This window comes from Cydia fagiglandana, chromosome 13 (assembly GCF_963556715.1).
Source record: "Cydia fagiglandana chromosome 13, ilCydFagi1.1, whole genome shotgun sequence".
Lineage (NCBI taxonomy): Eukaryota > Metazoa > Arthropoda > Insecta > Lepidoptera > Tortricidae > Cydia > Cydia fagiglandana.
In genome coordinates this window covers 6,238,012-6,259,133 of record NC_085944.1, presented here as the reverse complement: position 1 = coordinate 6,259,133, position 21,122 = coordinate 6,238,012, and the positions used below count along the sequence as shown (strand labels likewise).

The 21,122-nt window shown below is 37.3% G+C and overlaps 2 protein-coding genes across 2 annotated transcripts in view; one reads left to right on the top strand and one right to left on the bottom strand.

The window, feature by feature from the left end:
• Positions 1-21,122, top strand: part of LOC134670118 (serine/threonine-protein kinase S6KL) — a 93,038-nt gene that overhangs the window by 30,820 nt on the left and 41,096 nt on the right. The gene's annotated exons all lie outside the window — the stretch shown is intronic.
• On the bottom strand, positions 1,539-19,338 carry LOC134670094 (neurofilament heavy polypeptide). The gene is made up of 2 exons (XM_063527780.1): positions 19,196-19,338; positions 1,539-3,337 (listed from the first exon to the last, which is right to left on the bottom strand). The coding sequence occupies exon 2, from the start codon at positions 3,334-3,336 to the stop codon at positions 2,023-2,025; it is 1,314 nt and encodes a 437-aa protein (XP_063383850.1). The 5' UTR covers position 3,337; positions 19,196-19,338; the 3' UTR covers positions 1,539-2,022.

Genomic DNA, 21,122 nt, shown 5'->3' with positions numbered 1-21,122 from the left:
GCTTCTACATTTCGTTATTATGCTGAAACGGATATTTTCAAATTACTCTTAAATAGTATCTTCCTGGGTCTGCAATAATTGAACCCATTTGCTCTGAAGTGGCACGGTAATGCTTTGCCAAGACAGAGCGAAGGGCATAAACACACTAGTTTTTCACGGTGCTATTTTTGTAATTATTTCTATCCTACATACTTTACTTTCGATTATGGTAACGGCAAAGAATCAACATTTTCAGGAAGATATTAGTTAGTACAGTCGCCATCAGATTTATCGGAGCGGCCAAGGTGTTCACAATATCTGAACACGCACTCTAACGCCTTGACAATAGAGGCGTGCTCAGATATTTGTGAACACCTTGGCTGCTCCGATATATCTGATGGCGACTGTACACTAACTCACTAATCATACTAGCCTAGTCATCCTTTTGAGGATTTTGTATCCAAAATGGCAAAAAGAACCCTTTCTTATCATGTCCGTTAGTCCGTCTATCTGCCCGTAAAGACGGGTTTTCGCGTTCGTTCGTTGGTGCACACAATATGGCCCTTCTACGCGATGGGCCACTCCAAGGGACGCAGCCATGCGGTAGAATGAGATAGCAATATCACTTGCTTCCTCTCACGCATAAATACGTCCCTTGGAGTGGCCGGCGCTGGCCCATCGTGTAGAGGAGCCAATACATGTTCACTCGGAATTATATGAACGGGCCCATTTACTTTTAAAATCTTTGATAGACCATTGCTATTAACATAATTTTAATGTTAGTAGTGGGAGAGTAGTCCCTCGCTATCTCACCGTTAAAATATTTCTGCAGGATTATTTTGTAGTCCTAATTTTAATTTGACCTTACTTAATTAATACCTACTTTGAGATTTCTCCCACAACTCAGGACGACACGCGTTCATTATGCCTGGCGAAGCAGAAAACACTGATTTCCGCTTAGATTCGATGATAGCCGCTGCGATTATCATCTTCAAATGTTTCCGACGTACTACAAATGCTACAATTAGTTGCAATACTTGTTACTTAGAATACCTTGTTCAAAATTATCTACACAGAGTTGTTTGTAGAATATGTTCAATCAATATTTCGTGCGCGTAGCTATAGGCACATACTTTTTTGTTATTTAAATTGGTTTAGGTAAAGTCGTTTCCTTAAAATGCATTTAGATTACTAAATTAAGAAAATTGGCAGTAGGAGCTAAGGAGACTTATTGGAGGATTTTTACTAAGGATTTTAATAGTCCACTCTCCGGACAGTAACTACCTAGACCTAGATTTAAAATGAAATAAGTACAGACAAGAAATGAACTATTCGACCTGAAAATTTAAAAAGATTTGGCATATTTGTCCAGCTTATCAATATTTGTCGTCAATAGCTAGGTTTTTTTGTCCTATAGTTTTTTTTAACTTTGTCGGTTGACTTGTACTTATGGATATTCAGTAGCAGTATGATAAATTTAGTGGCGATAAATCGGAAAATGCTTGTCAAAGGCTAATTTTCATTTTGCGTTGGGTACGAGGATAATACAAAACACAAAATTGTAAAAAAACATTATTTTATTACTTATAGTACCGGAAATTCGATAATTTACTTTGTGAGATAATTACAACTTAGGTAATTTCGGTTCGTCTATTTAAATAAGTCTCTAGAACTATGAATAGTGATCGCCATAGCGACGTGCGGCGATCGTTCACACTCACAAGCTAATATCCCAGTGGTTACTCCAAGATGGCGACTGGGAATATATCATTCGGAGCGGCGGGCCGCAGGCGCGTGTCGAGGGACGTCGACACACGCCTGCTGCCAGTGCCTTCCCATTCACTAACCTAAAACCTAGCATTCACTACACGAGCCACAAATCCGTGGGAAAATCCATCGCACATATACCGCGCTTGGAAATAGACGCAACTTTGTCTCGAAGCGACATCCCAGTGTGACGCAGCATTCACTCGCGGATTTGTAGCCAGCGCCAGAACCGGCGTAAGGGCTCAATGTCAATGCTGGGGTTAATACTTCACTAATCTAAGACTGTTCCTTGCTCTCCTCTGAAGAGTTTGTCTCTTTGCTGTTTTCATTTTCGCTGCTCTCCCCGCTCTCGTTAGAGCTGTCTACTGGGGCATCTCCTAGGGGTTTCTCGGCTTTTACTTCAGGTTTCTCAGCTTTTACTTCTTTCTTTTCCTCAGGCTTCTTCTCTTCTTTGGCTGCCTTGACCTCAGGCTCGCTAGGTTTCTCTGCTTCTGGTTCAGCTTTCTTAGGTTCCTCAGGCTTCTCGTCCTTTTTAGGCTCTTCGGCTTTAGCGGGCTCATCGGCCTTAGCAGATTTAACTTCCTTGACCTCTTCTTTCGGAGATTCTACTTTAGGGGCTTCTACTTTGGCAGGCTCGGCGGACTTTTCCTCTACCTTAGGCTCCTCGGGTTTAGGTACCGCGGCTTTATGCTGCTCAACAGCAGCAGCCTTGACTTTGTCATCGATGGTATCGCGAACTACACGTAGGCTATCTTCGCTGGGCACAGCAGGTGCCTCTTTGACTTCAGTTGAAGGAGCAGCGTTCTCAGCGGGTTTTTTGGCAGGTTCGCTTGCCTTTTCTTCGGCTTTCGGAGCTTTAGGTTCTTCGGCCTTTACTGGCGCCTCAGGCTGTGCGTTTTTGGTTTCGACCGGTAAGTCAATTTTCTTCACTGGCGTGGGGATGATAGCGGCGGGATCTGCCTCATCGTCAGCGATAGCCGCCGGGCTTCTGACAGCACTTACTACGTCGATAACTTCTTGCGGTACAGATGGCTTAGGGGCAGGTTCTTCATTGGCAACCTCTTTAACAGTAGCCTGAGATTCAACGGATTTAGCTTCGGGTTTAGCTACAGGCTCCTCGCGTTTCTCTTCTGGTTTAGATTCTTCAGGCTTCTCTTCCTTCTTTTCCTCAGGCTGTGGCTCAGCAGGAGCGGACTTGACTTCAGGAGCAGCTTCTTTCTTTTCTTCGGGCTGAGCTTCCGGTTTCGGTTCTTCCTTGGCCTTCTCTTCTACTGGCGCACTCTTGGCTTCAGGAGATGACTCTTCTTTTTTGACTTCAGGAGCTTCTTCTTTTTTAGGCTCTACTGCCTCCTCTTTCTTGGGCTCGGTCGCACCTTCTTTTTTAGGTGCTTCCTCCTTTTTAGGTTCTTCTAATTTCTTAGATTCTGGGGACTCTTCAGGCTTCTTTACTTCGGCAGGTTTATCTTCAGGTTTAGGGTCAACTTGTTCAGACTTTATTTCGGGAACAGCAGGTACTGCGGGCTTCTCCTCGGCCACGGGCATGGCCAGAGCTACGGCCGCAAAGGCCATACATAATAGTAAGACCTTCATTCTGAAAAGACAGAAAAGGCGCAATTAGTGGTTGTTGGGATGATAGCAAAATTATTGTAATTTGCAATGTACGTCTGCAAGTCGTGAGTGTGGTAAGGCCAATGTTACGCGCCGGCCCGTTTCGCCGGTCGGCACCAATTTTCCTATTAAGACTATCGAGTAAGGGCCCGATAATAAGCCGGGTATTTGCCTACCTATTTTCTAGTCACAACGAATTGAAGTCGATACGCATAAGGAGGATGTACTCTATTATGAATCTGGGCTAGGTAATTGGTTTCGAAAGTAATTTCTCATGCGATAAAAAGATATGCCAGCAACACTGTCGCGAACCGAGTGCTAATGTTAATATTTTTTGCCTATTATGGCTTCGTGAGCGGCTCATCTATTTTCCATTAGTGCGGAAGGTCGAGAACCTCGTGTTATTTTTAGCGTTGCCGGCGGAAGGTAGGGCATTAAGGCGATATCCCTAGTCCTGTCGGAATGCAGTCCGGCGCCGAGCTGGAAATAGATTACCTGGGTATATTTAACGTAATTATTGCTCGTATACCATGTGAACTTGGTCTTTTTCTAAGTAATAATTGTAGCGCTGCTTGCTTTATTTAATCCATTTTAAATGTATGTAGAAGCGCGTGCGGGCAGGATGCGCCATCGCTGATTCGACCAGACACTGCATAAGCTGAATTTTAATCGTCTGATTGAATTGAATCAGCAACTAGAATGCAATAGATGGCATCGCGTGACTCATAACGACTGATACGTACACGAGAAGTTAAATTTACGATCGTTACGTGCTTTTTGATGTTTTTTTAATTATATTTTATCTCCGTATCGGAAGATGCAAGTTCAATACGTAATGGCAGCTATGGTTTCGTAAGACAGCCAGTTGTCCAACCCGTTCTTACTTCATATAAATGATGCACTTGCACTTTAATTTCTTTTTGGTATCGTAGGGTTGCGAGCTTGAGAGAAATATTGCGATTGGGTTGATTAAAAATATGACTTGGCCATAGTTACGTGATACGTACGTACTGATAAATGAAATGCTTATCTGCAATAATAAATTCTTATACAAATAGTTATGCAATTAAAATAAAGAATTTTAACAGTAACACACATTTTTAAACAAATTGCTTTTTATAAGATAACATATTGATTGCTAATTTACTATAATATGATTATGAAATGATATTTCACCAGAAAATTATAAGCTAATCAATAATTAAGCACGTCTAGTCGTATAAACGTTGCAATCTAGCGTCGATGGTACAATCAAGTGTAAAATATGGCACAAATCATACTCATTATATGTCCCATAGCTCTTATGTCAGTGAATTAAGAACTATGGGACATATTTTCGAGTAAGTTGTCTACACGCATATTTTACAGTTGACTGTACGCTATCTACTCGTACTAAAGTACCCTATTAACGATTTGATATTTCAATCAAAACGTTTGATTACAATCTGCAATTATTTTGTTATCTTGAACTGCTAGCAATGCTACTAAATAGAACCAAACATCACGAGTTTTTTTTTTTTATTATGAATGGGCTTACTCATGGCCACAGACTAGCCGAGGCGTAGACGTGGCGTAGTATAAAGTTTCGTAAAAATATATAGGTAATATTATGAACTACAATTTCGTTTCGTAGCCAGGCCCCAGTGCAGGGCAGCCCTGCAGAAACTGAAAGTATACCGATACATGATAAAAAAGAAGCCACTATCAAGTTTGCGAAACAGGTTCCTCGGACGATGCTTGCAGGGCCATTGCCTCCATCGCGGCCGCGGCCATAGGGTTACATCGAATTATTGGTACAGACATCGTAAATTCTGTTTCGTTTTTGTTATTTTAGCCAATCAAACCGACTGGTTTTCGTTTTAATTAAGTTGTATGGTTAAAGTTGAATCTATCTCATGTTTTCTTAAATCTAAATTGTAATATTTAAATCGCTACTAGGTAACGAAACTTATGGCTGACAATTACAATTTGAATAAAAATGTACTTATGAATGTGTCGCAGAGATCCGGCAATATAAGCGGATAAAAACTATACCTATAAGAATACAAACGAGTAATAAAATAGAGAATGAATCCACTGACGTATGTTCAAAACATCTGCTGTTGGTGGATTTATACGTAAGAAAATGGGTGATTTATTTTCCTATATATAGAAAAATAAATATAAAAATTCAAACGGGAAAATAAATACCGGATGGGGCCTGCAACACAAGCAAAAATTACGTAGGTACGTGCAGACTTTGGCTTATCTTGATCGTTACGGTTCAACTTCTGACGGTAAGACCTAGCTAGATTATTTCGTCTCTAAAATTCCTACTCTATTTTTTTTTCGAACCGTTCTCTAGAATACGATTACGAATGTAATGCACATTGAATAGTGTAAGATATTCCCGCCGTCCCTTGATTTATGCACCGTTTACATTCTGGAAGGATATCCTCGCGCTGAGGGCAAGAATTGCCGTCCCACACGCCAGCCAATCTTCCAATTGAAGCCCAGCAGAACGCGAGTTATTGCTCCAATGAAAAAAATTGCCGGCTGCCGTCTGCTGCGTGATAACGACCCAGCGATGTACATACCTAATACCTAATATGTACCTAATAGAACATTTATTGATCTACCTTTGCTATATCAGGACTTTATACATTGGATCTATTCGTGCTTGATAGTGATGTCAGGTTATTTGAATTACCATCGATCGTATTATTTAACCCTAAATTTGACTCTAAAGCCGAAAATAACCTGTCTTTTGACTAACTTTTTGTGATACCTAATGTTTTTTTAAGTTCTCCGAGGCTTTTTCTTTTTCAATTAATAAATAATATTGTAGGTACAGTCAGCCAAGAAAGTGGTCTACCACTTTTCGACTCATCTGATTGATAGAGTCGAAAAGTGGTAGACCACTTTTGGCTGACCGCACATTATTTAATACTGATATAAAATTCAGACATAGCAAAGCTTGTACTTTGTGTACTAAAGAGGACAAGGTCCATGATTTGATACCTAGGTAGAATTAATCAAACAGAACCACAGGTTTAAAGCCAGCACCGCTTCATTGTTCGTCATCATTTACCCATGGGGTTGTTCATAAATTACGTCATCTATTTCTGATGATTTTTGACCTCCCCTCCCCTCCTAAAATCATCCAAAAATCATGCTTCGAATGACCCCGTTTCCTCCTACGTCATGCTACCATCACCCGATGTCCAGACCCTCCCCCAATTTAAAATGACGTATAATTTATGAATAGCCCCCATGTTTTCAGCTAAGAAATAATTATTTTAAACAAGGTTTGTAATATCATGCAAAATTCAACTGTCAGTAAAAATCGACTAACAAAATTTTACCGCTATTGTACCTAAGAGTAGATAGGTTTTCTGTGGAGCTCTGAATAATGGAATAGTAACCTGATAACGTGGGCCTTGTAAAGTATAGACTATTCGTGTTGTCCCGGCCGCGTTGCGACACAATGTCCAGTTTTACGGTTCACCGCTCGTTTTTACGAAATGCACATATTTTATTAGTATCTCGTACTCAGCCGTGACCGATGCAATTTGTCTGTCCATCGAAAATGGTGATACAATTCTTTATTCTCGTTCACTGTAGGTAATCAATTAGACGTACATTTCTTTTTAGTACCACCAAACCTCTTGAAGTCTAAAATTAACATTTTCACTACGTTCGGCCGTCTATATGCATTCGGCCGGCAACCCCTTACTTCCCAGCCTCTGTAGTAATGTACTATTTTAGCAACAATTACGAAAGGCAAAACTATAGGTATAACTGGAAATATAGGTAATACTGTTATTTTTATTAAAATGCAATCTAAATGGTCGGATATGGTAAGGTAGGTTAAATACAAATATCCAGGCTTCGGAGTTTCATAGCATGGAAATACTGAAGTGGGCTATGAAGTTGATATTAACATGTCTTACCGTGCTATGAAAACTCTGAAGCCTACAAATATCTATCGCTCTCAAAACTTAGGTATAACATTCAAACGCACTGACGGACTGCTGACGTGCCTAGAAATGATAATAATCACCTATTATACATTATTTATAACTTTCTTAACAACGTCTTGAACATTAAATTATTATGACACATTGCATGAACTGATCATTGATTATTCAATAAGTAAGTGTAAATTATCCTTTCACAACGAATGTTGCCAAAGTTGTACAGGAAATAGTTGCTTGTTGCATGTTACACAAACACGCCCACGTGTGAAGTTAGTTGTGGATGTATTCATGTTACCATGCATGCATTGAGTCAATATTACAATACCTGCCGAAGCACGGTATATACAAAAATAAGTCTACACCTACATAAAACCTTAAAAAATGTAATATATAGTTACTCTCGCATTAAACTCTAAAAAAATAGATAAAATATTAATTCGACTTAGTCGACGTAACTAAAGCAATATAACAAGAGAGTTTGATCTAAGTATATCGCGTATTTGCACAGTTGGACACAAAAATACGTCAGTGACATGATCAGACACAAAAATAATCGCATAGATATTCTATTTTTCTAATTTGTCGAGGTAGTCAGAGTAGGCTTTCAAAATATGAATAAATAGTAAATTCACCATTTGAGCAAGACAGATTTTATTTTAATAAACGTAAATTACAAATTTAGTCGAATAGAGCGAATTAAAACGCGATAACGGATAAAAAATCTTCGACGTCTCACAATTTCAAAATTCCCAAACAGGTTCGACTTTCTCTGTTAGAATGCAGCAATTCCCGAGAATCTATGCCCATTTACATATGAATTGCATCACATAACTTGCATTATAATAAGGCACCGGATTTTCATCAATTTTCAAGAAGCAAAGAGCGATCAAAGATTAGTTTATTCGAGTCATTATGTTGGAATGCAGTCAAGAATCGAGCTTAACGCAACGATGTGTCTCTAACTTTGCTATATGCGTTTTTGATGCAAATATCGTACGTATACACAAATATTGAAGGTGTTTTGAGAAGAGAAGGTAAGCGATGTCCACAAACGACTACTGTCATATGAGGCTTAGGCTGTCATATGTGTTTTACCTAATAATAATACCTAACCTACCTAAGAAATCCTACCTACCTATAAACATATTTAATTACACAAACGGATCTACCGCGATATAATTTCATTGTTTTTACCTTAAATTCCGACGTTTCAGCTGAGTTGCACCGGCTGTGGTCACGGAAAGACCCTAAAGCAGGCCACTGACGAGCCTTCCAAATGGATGCCGTTACAACGGATTCATCCAAACGGACGGCATCCTAATATTAAACATTGTACGTTTTTGACATTCACGGACCGATTTTGGATTGCAGCCACGCTCTTTGGACTTTTGGAAGGCTCGTCAGTGGCCACCTTAATAAAATTAATAAACCATCAAATAATTTTTATTAGTAAGTATGCATCATATCTTGTACCAAAGAGCGCTTTAGTACATAGGTACACCACTGAACAAAAAAAACTAAAAAAAAGAACTACGGTTTTTCAATAGTGAATTCTAGTGAACCTACAGATTGATTTACAATACCTGTCGTCGAGTAGCTATAAAAATATCGACAGATAAGTACAAATCACGTACCAGATCTCATGACCTGTACCCGCGTAAGTAGTTGATGCAGTTTATGAGAACTGCTTCAATTCATATGTCGAAAGCCGTTATTTGATATGTAGGTTGGTTGTGCAATAACGACCCACAGTTCATTGTCGACGCACTGGGATCGATCGATCCTATTATACTGATCCGATACAATACGGCGAGGCCTATGAATCAGGCAGGCTATTGGCTAAAGGTTTCATGACATGACTTATGATGGATTTATGTTTGGGCCTATTCATCAGGTTGGTAACTTACTAAACCAGATTGGCGCGTAGTTAGGCCCATGGGGCATTCGTCATGTTCGCATTCGGTACGGTACGTCTATCACTGTAAGTATCGCCTTCGAATATGTAATAAACTAGTGCATTTTAAATTCAGCTGCAAATAGTTTTGTTTTTCAACTGAGCCTTATTTCTTTCTTTATAAAATATTAATGCGTGCATTAAATCACTTACAGTTGTAGTGCACATGACACACATGTTAAAATGGCTATTTTTACCCGCAAATAGGCTTTATATTTGTAATGGTTTGCCATTTTCTACAAAGCAAGGAGCGATTATTCACTCACATTAGATAAATGGTTGGAGCCCTTTCTACATTTACACACGTGGAGCCATTAAATAGGAACTTAGTATTTAAAGTTAAGTCTATCCGAGATGAATTGACTTAATTTACACGAATGCAAATGGCTGCCCCGTCACATATGTATGGGCTGCGCAAGAAAACTATTACTTAACGTCATTATAGGCCTTTAAAGACACGGTAATGGGGAAGACGTAGGTCTGTATAGTCAGCCAAGGAAGTGGTCTACCACTTTTCGACTCTATCATCTGATCGATAGAGTCGAAAAATGGTAGACCACTTTCTTGGCTGGCCGTGCCTCTAATCATATTACTTAGTGGTTCTGTAAACTTTAGACCCTATACGAACTCCATGGCTCCGTTACTTATTTCGATTTATTTAAAGTAAATAGGCAATATTTTCCTACGCTCTCGCTCGGTCACCTATAATTATTGCCGTGAATAAATGAGCTCTACCAATTGGAATGCCTCAGACTTGTCTGTCGTATGTATTGTGTATGTTTTAGTTTCATAGATAATATACTTATTATGTCTGTTGTGCATGTATTAGTTAAGGACTTTCGTAGATATTAACTGATAATAATTCATATAGTGCATAATTAATGAAACTTGCAATTTAGCATACTATGCAAGGGGCCTTTCGATCCCATACTGCAGTGAACGTGTTAAGGAAATTTAGTCACTTAGGCGTTCAAGCTCTCAGGTATACGATTTGTTTATTTAATTAGAGTGTCGCGTTGCCGACCTTATAAACTACCTGTATACCTCTAAAGGGGCCCACTGATTAACAGTCCGCCGGAAGGTATCGGCCTGTCAGTTAGAGCAAAATTCCGAGAGATACAAGATACCGTCCGGCGGACTGTTAATCAGTGGTCCCCTTAAGTATATTTGAAAAGCCCATATAGTAGTCCATCGAAAAAAGCTCAAAAACTAAAGTTATATTATTTAACTAAGTACACAAACGGGTCTACCGCGATATAATTTCATTATTTTAACCTTAAATTCTGACGTTTCAGCTGAGTTACACCAGCTGTGGTCACGGACAGACTGACGTCCCAGCAAACGTCAACGGAGATATAAGTAAAACGACAGTAAACTACCTGAAATTAGATATAAAAATAAACTTATAAATAATAATTATTAAAACTTTTGTGTGATTAAATAGGTATGTGTTCAAATGCGAGAGTTTAAAGTCTTAAAATTCTATTTATATACTCTTTTATAACTATGATGTTTGTTAAAACAGACTCAAAGGTATAGTGTGTAAAATCGGCGAATGTATAGCTGAAGTGAATAGAACAACACGGGGTCATTGCCAGCGGAAGACCGGTCAGCGAGTTCGGGTAACGGCGCTTGGGCAAGTGCGAAATGTCAACATATACACATTTCATCACCTTTCCCACAGCAACCACTTTATTAAACCAATCAGTTATGTTCACCTGTCCGGCTTAAGTGGTAAAACAAACATCATTTACATTATTTACCTTTAATCGGTTGAATTTATCGAAACGCGTCGACAATCCGTTAGTTAATTATGCTTAACCAAGAGAGAACTAAGCCCTAGTACGGATATATGATGTTGATGATATTGATAGTCGAAATTGTCTACGTGACAGCGTGACATATGACCATACGTCGGACTCCAGCGGGCATTTTCGTGGCATGTCAGAATGATAGGTAAGGTTCGCAAATCAATCAATTCACTTCCGAGTATTTGTACTTAGTATTTGGTACCTAGTATTTCTAATGTGAAATTCCAAATATCATAGCAACTAACTGCGTTATTTATAAACGTACTTGGACTACACATAAGTCAAAATGGCGAAAAAGTTCGTTTGGCTTTATCCGTCACTCAGACAGTTGCAGCTGTGAGAAAGGAACAAAACAAATGAGTTAACTGGGCGTACCAAGTTCTACCAACAAATATAAGTATGAACAACAGTCATAATGACGCATGTCAGCTATTTATTTGTTTTTTAAGTGGCCACTTCAGTGTGCTATCAGTCATCACTTCAAACAGTATTTACACATTAAAGATGAATAAATGATAACGGGTAACTAATTTAATTAACTATGTTACAAATACTAGGTATATTATAATACTCGTAAGTTAAGATTTTTTTGTAAACCTTACCTTGCCCTCAAACTGCCCCCTATAGTCCGACGTTTGCATATGACAGTATCGGTCAGTATTTTATCAGTTGTGACGTGCATAAAACCATCCATATTATCCATAATACCTACGCCTGCTGCATTTATTAAGTATGACCGTTTCAATTTATTAAGTATAAAGGTGACAGTCCATTTCCAACGACAGCTGCTTTGCTGTCAATTTTACTATGGAAATTGACAATGACAGCGACGCGTTCAGTACTAGTAATGCAGCTGCGCTTAGAAATGGAATGTTACCCTTACTCTACTGTTATAACGGGTTGGCTTAAAGTAATGAGAATTTTTGTTTTCGGACATAAAGACAAAAAGACAATGGCCATGGATTTCTGGATGTTATATTGAAGAACTATGCAATATCCAACATTAGAACCAAATTCAAGAATGAAGTAATTGGCCTCCCTTGTGTTAGTTTACGTAACATGCTTCTGACCGTTTGCTTTTCACTTTGGACAAACTACCAAGTACTCTCTGACTGATCGTTTTGTAATTACACGGTAAAATTTATTTTATTCTATAATATTTTTGCCTACTATCGCAATATACATATCAGAGTATATAATATTTGCCAAAATTCTTCGATTGATTTAAGTCTTGGGGATATTCTAGGGTTGGAAACGTTTAGTCGTTTTTCCGCGAGAGCCTAAAACCAGTTAAAAACGTCATTGCATACATTTTACCAAAATATGATACATAAACAATTTTCTCTAAATATCAATCAGTTGCAGATTTCATGAAAATGTTAATCAGTTAGCAATTGTGAATGATGGCATGATATAGATAACAAGCTAATATGCCGAAATAATTAAAATTAACGGCAATAAAACAGTTATGGAATGTAAATAAAACGTTGTCCAAAGCATGACGCAGAGGGTTTGAACACAGTTATGAGAAATCGGATGTGGGAGATGTTATAGTATATATAATGTTTTCTTGTAATTTAAAATATGCTCTTGTTTGTCACTGTAAAATTTCGAAAACCCACAGCTATTGTCTTTTTTTTTATATTTCCGAAAACGAAAATTCTCATTACTTTAAGCCAACCCGTTACATGTAAAAATTTCGGCCAAGCTATATTAAATCTCACTCTACTATTAGTTATTGCCTAAGAGTTATCCAGAACATTTATTTTTTATGAATCAATTAAACAAAATCCATATCTAATTGACAACACAACATATAAAAATCGGCATAATTTCGATCTTTTATATACGAAATAACCCTTTAATTTTATTTTATATATACGAAGGCATTAGCCTTGCCGAAAAGTCTCCTTGAAAATCTCGGAGTGTGCATCATTTGCCTTTGTCGGCTAAATACCCGTGATCCGTGAAAATCGTTTGTATTGTATAACAGACGAAGTCGCCTTGAGTGAGGCTCTTAGACTGCCTCCCACAGAACCTGCATTGGAAATGTTTCCGAAGACTTTGTCAGAAAATCTAGGCTACAGTGCATGAGGGAGCTAAAAACGATAGAAACGCGAAGATTTTTGATTCTGAAATTTCAAATGCCCATATAAATATAATTAATTAATTAATATATTTGATTTATTTTACTTTATGTGTGTTGTTTTAATGAATTTGTGATTAATTATTTATTTTTAATTCTGTTTGTAATTTTTATGTATATGCAGACTATTTGTCTGAAATATGCGTTACTTTACATTACATTACATATACCGTCTATAGGTAGATTTGGGCATTAACTTAAATTTTACTTCGTAAAGATGCGACAATACGCAGTGCCACTGCGGCAGTGGGGCCAGAAAATTGGTGCGCAAATGGCATTTAGTGCACATTTCGTTGGTGCGCATGTTCGCTCGGCATTGTATGAAATTTTGGATTTGGGTCCGCCGCAAGTCGACTTATCTATGCTCCGTCTAGTGGATAAGTGATCTATGCTGCGACTCTTATTGGGCAGTTAACTTTTTACACAGATCTCCAATAAACTTGTAACAATAGTTCAGCCAAAAGTTTCCACGAACTCTTAACGACTGCTATTTTAGTACGGATTTATGTCTACAAGCCTAATAGAGATGTATATCTATTATATATTCTGTGTCTTCCGTTGGCTTGTTTCCTCATGTGAGTCAAAACCACAAAGATGTAGATAAGTAGGTACGTTTAATGGTCGGGTTGTGCACGTGTGGAAATTTAAATTGAACTACGCATATCTTGTTTAACCGCGGCTACCTTTTAAAATACACATAAGTACATACATATAATCACGCGCCTATATCCCGTAGGGGTAGGCAGAGACTACGGATTTTCACTTGCTTCGATCCTGACATACCTCTTTCGCTTCCTTCACTTTCATAACATTCCTAATACGCGCTCTCCGGTTTAGGGTGCTCTTGACCTGGCCTTTCTTCTTCTTTTGTTTTACTTTTTCTGGTTTTTTTAAATGTATATCATATTTATTATATATGTAGGTACGAGTAAACGTACAACTTGTCACTGGCCCTGCATATGTGGGAATCGGTATGTATAATATCTTCATCCGACCCCAAAAAGGTAGATGTACAAAAATAGTACCCAATGTGTTAAAAGCTTTCAACATGCCAAGTTTTAATCAAGTTATATCGATACAGTAGCTTAACCGTGAAAAGGCGACTAACCCACAACTTTCGTATTACCTACGGATGCAGATTATGAATGGTATGTACATATTTTGAAATTGCTTGCTCAGCATTATCTATATTTATGTATATGCACCTACCTACATATTACGTGCAACTGCTGGCTAAAAGAAAAATTCTAACGTTTCGGGTACCTATCGATTTCTTTTCTGCATACACCAATACATATTATACCTGTATTGCATTATCAAAACACATCTCATCGTGTATTTTTAGCCAAATACCTACATAAACATCGATTAGAAACGATTGGGCACGTGCGGTGCGTCACATTCAAAGTGTGACGCACAACTTAACGTGGGCTTAAACCTATTAGGTCTCAAAGGGCCTATCGCAAACCACTTCGTTCGTTCGTCCGTCTATTAGCCTCTATCACTCGAATAAGCAAGAGCGACAGAGAGGCAGGTAACATTTCGATTGTTGAAGTTGGATGTAGGCCCCCAGGGTAGCTACGTAACTATTGTTACTACGCTTACAAGTATAACAATTGACTGGCTGCACCCAATAGTTCCGAGGACAAATCTGGAATCTATTTACATGCTCCATATATGGATAGCACTTGTTCGCCGGTGACTGCTAATATTTTCAAAGTTGAAAACATGCTCTAAAAATTTATATCACGAATATGTTGTTTTCTTACAGTCAGATTACCTATCTGTCTTATGTTACCTATGAACAACAGTGGTCTACCAATATACATTTTCATCTTTAATGTGAATTGTTAATTTTATTGTATTTAATTATGTAATTTTTAATCTCAGTATTTAGATGACATTGAATATAAAGAAGTAGATGGTATATCTTTAATTAATGTCTTTCATTACACAAGTACACACACAATAATAGGGTTTCCGTAACTGGGCTGCCTTAACTTATTAATGGAATCTCGTGAAAATGAGTCATTTCGGACTAATTTTCTTGATGGATCAGATAGTCACGCTTTGATATTGCGTAGGTACATGTAGTTTCTGTACCTACTTACAATCATAGGTGGTTATGATTATTACACGTGTTATCTTGATTCCCTAAACCTAGATTTATGTATTCGTCTTTCTTCAGGTAGACCTAGGATAGGTCCTAGGATAGATGACAAGACAGGTATGTTTGATAGCGATAACTACATACGGTCTGTTTATTAGATTGCTTTACGTTAAAAAAAATCATGCAAATACATATCAGCTAGCTAAGGATATTCGCAGATTGAGAGACATAACTTGTTTTTAAGCATTGTGCACTTGTATACCACGAAAAACAAAACACTGTTATTGGTAAAACAATTATCCAAAATTGAAACTTCAATAAATTGAACTAGGGTTTTATCATAAAAATATTTCAAACCGGAATACGTTGTTGTTTCCCAATTTACCATCAACCGACACATTTATGTTTAAAATATTTTAATCAGAATGCATAATCATTATCATTTCAATTCATTTCTAAAGTTACGATGTCTGTAATACCTACGTAGGTATGCCTTAATAAATATTTCATCGACCCCTGATTCCCCTGTTTTCCTTTGAGAGCGCTCATTATGTTTTCAGTGTTTTTTTAAAGACTTCGTTTGTTTTTGTCTTTGCGGCCATGGCACCTCGACTGTGACGAACCGTTCATTGGTCATAAGGTAACAATAATAATATTATCTAGTGTTTTCTGTCGGCAATTATATAACCGGAAATTTAGACGTTTTAATATGCACATCATTATAAAATATTCTGTTTAAATTAGAATCTTTATCGTTGCATATGTTTTAAAACATGTCTTAGCTTTTAGGTATACCAAATACCAACGTAACTTAGTTTAGTGACTTTTGCATAATTTTACTAATACATATCAAATTAAAGTACCTATATCATTAGTAAAGTCATCCATTAGTAAAATCATGTATGTTTTTACTATTTTAAACCCCAAAGCGCGTTATCAATTATACATATTATTTAGAAAATTCGCGATATGTTTCTTCAATTAACATTCAACACGAACATCATCTGATCTGTTTTGACAAGTAAATGCCTTTGGGCCCGATTCGGATTATGAAATAGACATCTATTAGATATCTTTTAGACATCACCAAGATACGATAACGATATGTTTAAGATCTAACCTGTCAAATTTTATATTTGCGCGATTCTGGAAATACTCTTGAACGATTTCCACAGGATATGACTTCGAGATCTAATAGATATCTTAATACTCTATCTAACGTAAAAGTGACATTGGTTGCCCGAATTGCGCTGCAAAAGAGAACTAGTTGATATCTAAACTATAACGTATCTAGAATGGATCTAGTACGTGTCGTCTCTTGTGAATATCTTGAAGTTCGAATACGGCAGTTTGTTGGGGTTTTAAATTGCAAAATATCCACGACGATGCAGACTTAAATAACTCCAGGTATCAGTTTATGTCTTTCGAGTTTATGGCGGTCTACATTTAATGATACCAAATTTGTGGTTCTGGAAGTATCCATAAAAATAAGTAACATAACTGGACTGATGTATGAATATTTACGAGTAACATCTCCCCCAATTTTGGGGTTCTTAGAACTGTAGTAAAATAGGGACTACGTTATGGAAAAGCGATCGTCCAATATCCTAATAGCGATAGCCAGTTAAATACTTAACTACGTGCTAGATGATAGATGTGCCGTGTATAAAAATATAGGTACCTATTAAGAATGACAAATATGGAGGTATGTGAGTTTACAATCCTATTTAAAAGTGGCCACTGACGAGCCTTCCAACAGTCTAAATAGCGTGGCTGCAATCCAAAATCGGTCCGTGAATGTCAAAAAAGTACAATGTTTAATATTAGGATGCCGGTTCATTTGGATGAATCCATTGTAACGTCATCCATTTGGACGGCTCGTCAGTGGCCTGCCTAGAACGTCAAAAGTATAATTGAAAATTAACTTAGATTGCAACCATTATAGTCATTAAAACTAATTGAAACTATGATAATTAATAGTCACTTTACCTAAACTAAAAACATATTGTACCAGGGGCCCGTAACATCTATAGGAAATCAATTTAGCACGGCTTAGTCAAGGTGGACGGTTATACTTGACTGTAGGTACACGGTTAGACTTTGTGTCAAGAAACAAATTAGGAAATTACCTCTTTTATGTTTCCTTACACGACTACGAAACTGCAATGGTTGTGATTAATACAGAGAGAAGAGATCCAGCTGACTGGAGAAGAGATGTGGATTACAACTTACAACAAAATTTTGACAGTTCCGAACAACTGACAGGCCGATACCGTCCGGCGGCCTGTTAATCAGTGGGCCTCTACAAACAATACTATTGGTTAATTCCTGCACGTCTCCTCTCCTGTTTGCTCATATCTGCATCAGCGGAAAGGTAACCTTAATCGACTTCCATATATAAAATTAAAAGGTTGTCTATTTGACTGATTTTAAATGGTACCTTATATTTTAAAATATACCGTATATTTAACCCGCCTCGCCATCTATAAGTTATATAATGGGAAGAAAATCCATGAGGAAACATTAATTTCTAAAAATTATATTCTTTACAGTCTGAAGTGGGTTGTAACAATGCACACAATAGAGTCAAATTTCGGGAAAATGGACTCTCCTTAACCCAGCACTGGAACAGGCTTTAAATAAACTAAGTTGCGTATATTTCATAATACATATATCCCTGACCTGAGCATACGGGATAGGACTCGAAACGTCTGGACGGATGTTACACATTACACGCGATACAATCCGCTCGGATAGATGTTTAACTTCCTTTGGCATAACTGAATGTTAAATGAACTCTTGTATTAATCGATGCTCTTGTGACTTAGCTGTGTTTGGATATAATTTGTTATATAAACGCCAGCCATATTTACTAAAACATTAATCGCTCCAGTGGCTCGGCTCATCGGTAGTGACAAGTCCTTTGTGTTTATTCGTTACTCGTGCGGCCGCTTGCCAGGCCAGTCGGCGTATTATGGATAGCTTTATCCATCTTTATCCACTTGATAAAGTAACTGTCACGTTTTAGCACCGTGGGATAGAAAGTGACGGACACCATTTTATCACGCTGTCACGTAGACAAGAACGACCATCATATCCTTACAGGAAAGATCCCGGTGACTGTTGATAACCGTATAATTATTATTTCAAATGAATATCTTCTCCATAATCGGGAAATATTTCTGTATATTTTTGTAGACGATGGTTCTGAATCTAGATATCATTCTTGAGAATGTTAGTTTTCGTGCAGAAACCAATATACTGTTCCGAAGTAATAATCGAATATTTTCTCTTTAGATCTAAATGTAAAAATCTTTTGGATTCTTAATACAAAATGCTCACAGATTGATTGGACAAGAAATTATTCTACCATGCATACTTAAATGAGGTGGACGAAATTTTCGTAAAAATACATAGTACAAAGCGCAAAAAAATACTACTACAAGCTACTAGCAAAAATAATTTAGGTACCTAGTGACAAGATATTTTAATAACATTATTAAGAGATGCTTTAAATATTAATTTAACTTAGTTGAAATACAACATATACCTAATGTTGTATTTCAATTTATATGAATAATATAATCCTAATTTAATAATATTTTAAACTATTATTGACAATCATCTAGTTCTAGATTGTAGACTGCATTAAAAATTTATCTGAGAAAGATAAATATATTTTTAAATAATTTAAAAATAGGCTAATCATATTGTTTAGTAGGGTATTTTAATCAGACCTTGGAAGTTCAAATATTTAAAATAACAATTTATTTTTGAATGAATATATTCAAGATTTTTGGTACCTATATTAAAATATAAAAAAAAACTTTTATATTTTTAACCACTTATTTAAAAACTTACCTAAAATTGGTCCTTCAAAAATTTTAAGACAAGCAACCACTGACACTGAGGTTTAAAAAAACAAATAAATCCGTGTTTCTGGTTCGATATTTTTTATGTGCGGTCGCTGAGACGGCCGGCAATGTATTGAAGGCGGTTTGATAATGCCTGTTTTATATACCGCTTGCAGAGCTGTTGGTCACACCACATAGACAGCGCAAGCGAGTGACGTGTTAAACCTATCCAGTATACATTAGATCTCCGATTACCCATTCGGTTTAAGTAGCTTAAAGTCACATTAGCTTGAGCCCAACGCTCTTTTGCTCTGAACACGATTGGAACAAGTAAGGAGGCGTCGCAGATGCATAGCCTGCGCTCTTTGAGGAGATAAAATACATCTCATGAGCTTTTTCCTTATTGCCATCTGTCATTAAGTTCCATTTGTCACATTAGTGGGTTAAGCTTCCTGTCTGCTGAGGACTGTCCGTAGAAATGAACTGAATTTGACTCTTGTCGTAGAATAAATGCATGTCTATTCTGTGGTTCGCGTACTGAGTAACTTTCTTTTCAGTAAAATTCTAGTACAAGGTTAAAGCAATATTGTTATTGAAGAAAAATACATTATTGCTTAGTGGTTTTTGTGAACCTAAAAAAATGGTTCTTATTTAATTCACTAGCTACTGAAACAGGGGTAAAACGTATGAACACTGAAATAAACATTTTCATAAGAGTAAAGCACTATTTTTCGTAATATAATATATGTATTACTTATTTAATTATCGTACAGCCAAGTTGAGAAATTTAACAATAACTTTATGTGTATTAAATATAAAAAACCGGGCAACTGCGAGTCGGACTCGCGCACGAAGGGTTCCGTACCATAATACAAAAAAAAAACAAAAAAAAGCAAAAAAAACGGTCACCCATCCAAGTACTGACCACTCCCGACGTTGCTTAAATTTGGTCAAAAATCACGTTTGTTGTATGGGAGCCCCATTTAAATCTTTATTTTATTCTGTTTTTAGTATTTGTTGTTATAGCGGCAACAGAAATACATCATCTGTGAAAATTTCAACTGTCTAGCTATCACGGTTCGTGAGATGCAGCCTGGTGACAGACGGACGGACGGACAGCAACATCCATACACTACGGAAACCACTTAGTGTTGCATGTTAGTCTCCGTAGGCTACGGTGGCCAAAATCGAGAAAACAACTGTCTAAAAATTTAATTTAGCGCGGAGCAAATACCAGGGCCTCATGAGTTATGAGAAGGTGTCGTTGACCAACGCGCCGGACACGGCGGCGGGGGCGCGTACCAGTATGAAGGTATCGCGGCTGCTTGCGTATCTTAGCTGTGTATACTTTTGGTTTGGTTTGTTTGTATGATTCTACTAGTTTAAAGTATTATTTTTGTTGGCTCGTAGAAAAAGTATTGTATACAATAGTGATATAATCAAGCTTTTCAATCTCGTACCTGACTTAGGCAACTCAGCAAGCTTCACGAACAACACGGTAAACACGGTACTCGACTGAAAAGCTCTCTATTATATCACGAGTTAAATTTACGATTAAATACTTACATAACCTATATAAGAAGTTTATTTAACCGTAGTTTATAATTTATAAATAAATAACAGGTTATGAATTCCCTCATTGTCTATTGTACGGATTGTCTATGAGCTATTCTAAATGCAGATCAGCAAGCCTATTATGGATCGCTTTATCCACATTTATCCACGTGATAAAACAAGTGTCACTTTTTAACTCTGCGGGATAGAAAGAGACGGACACCGTTTTATCACGCTGTCACGTAGACAAATACGACCATCACATCCGTACAGAATTTTATATATGAATATACTAGCAACCCGGCTTCGCACGAGTTAAAAAATTATATACCTAAACCTTCCTCAATAATCACTCTATTGATAGGTGAAAACCGCATGAA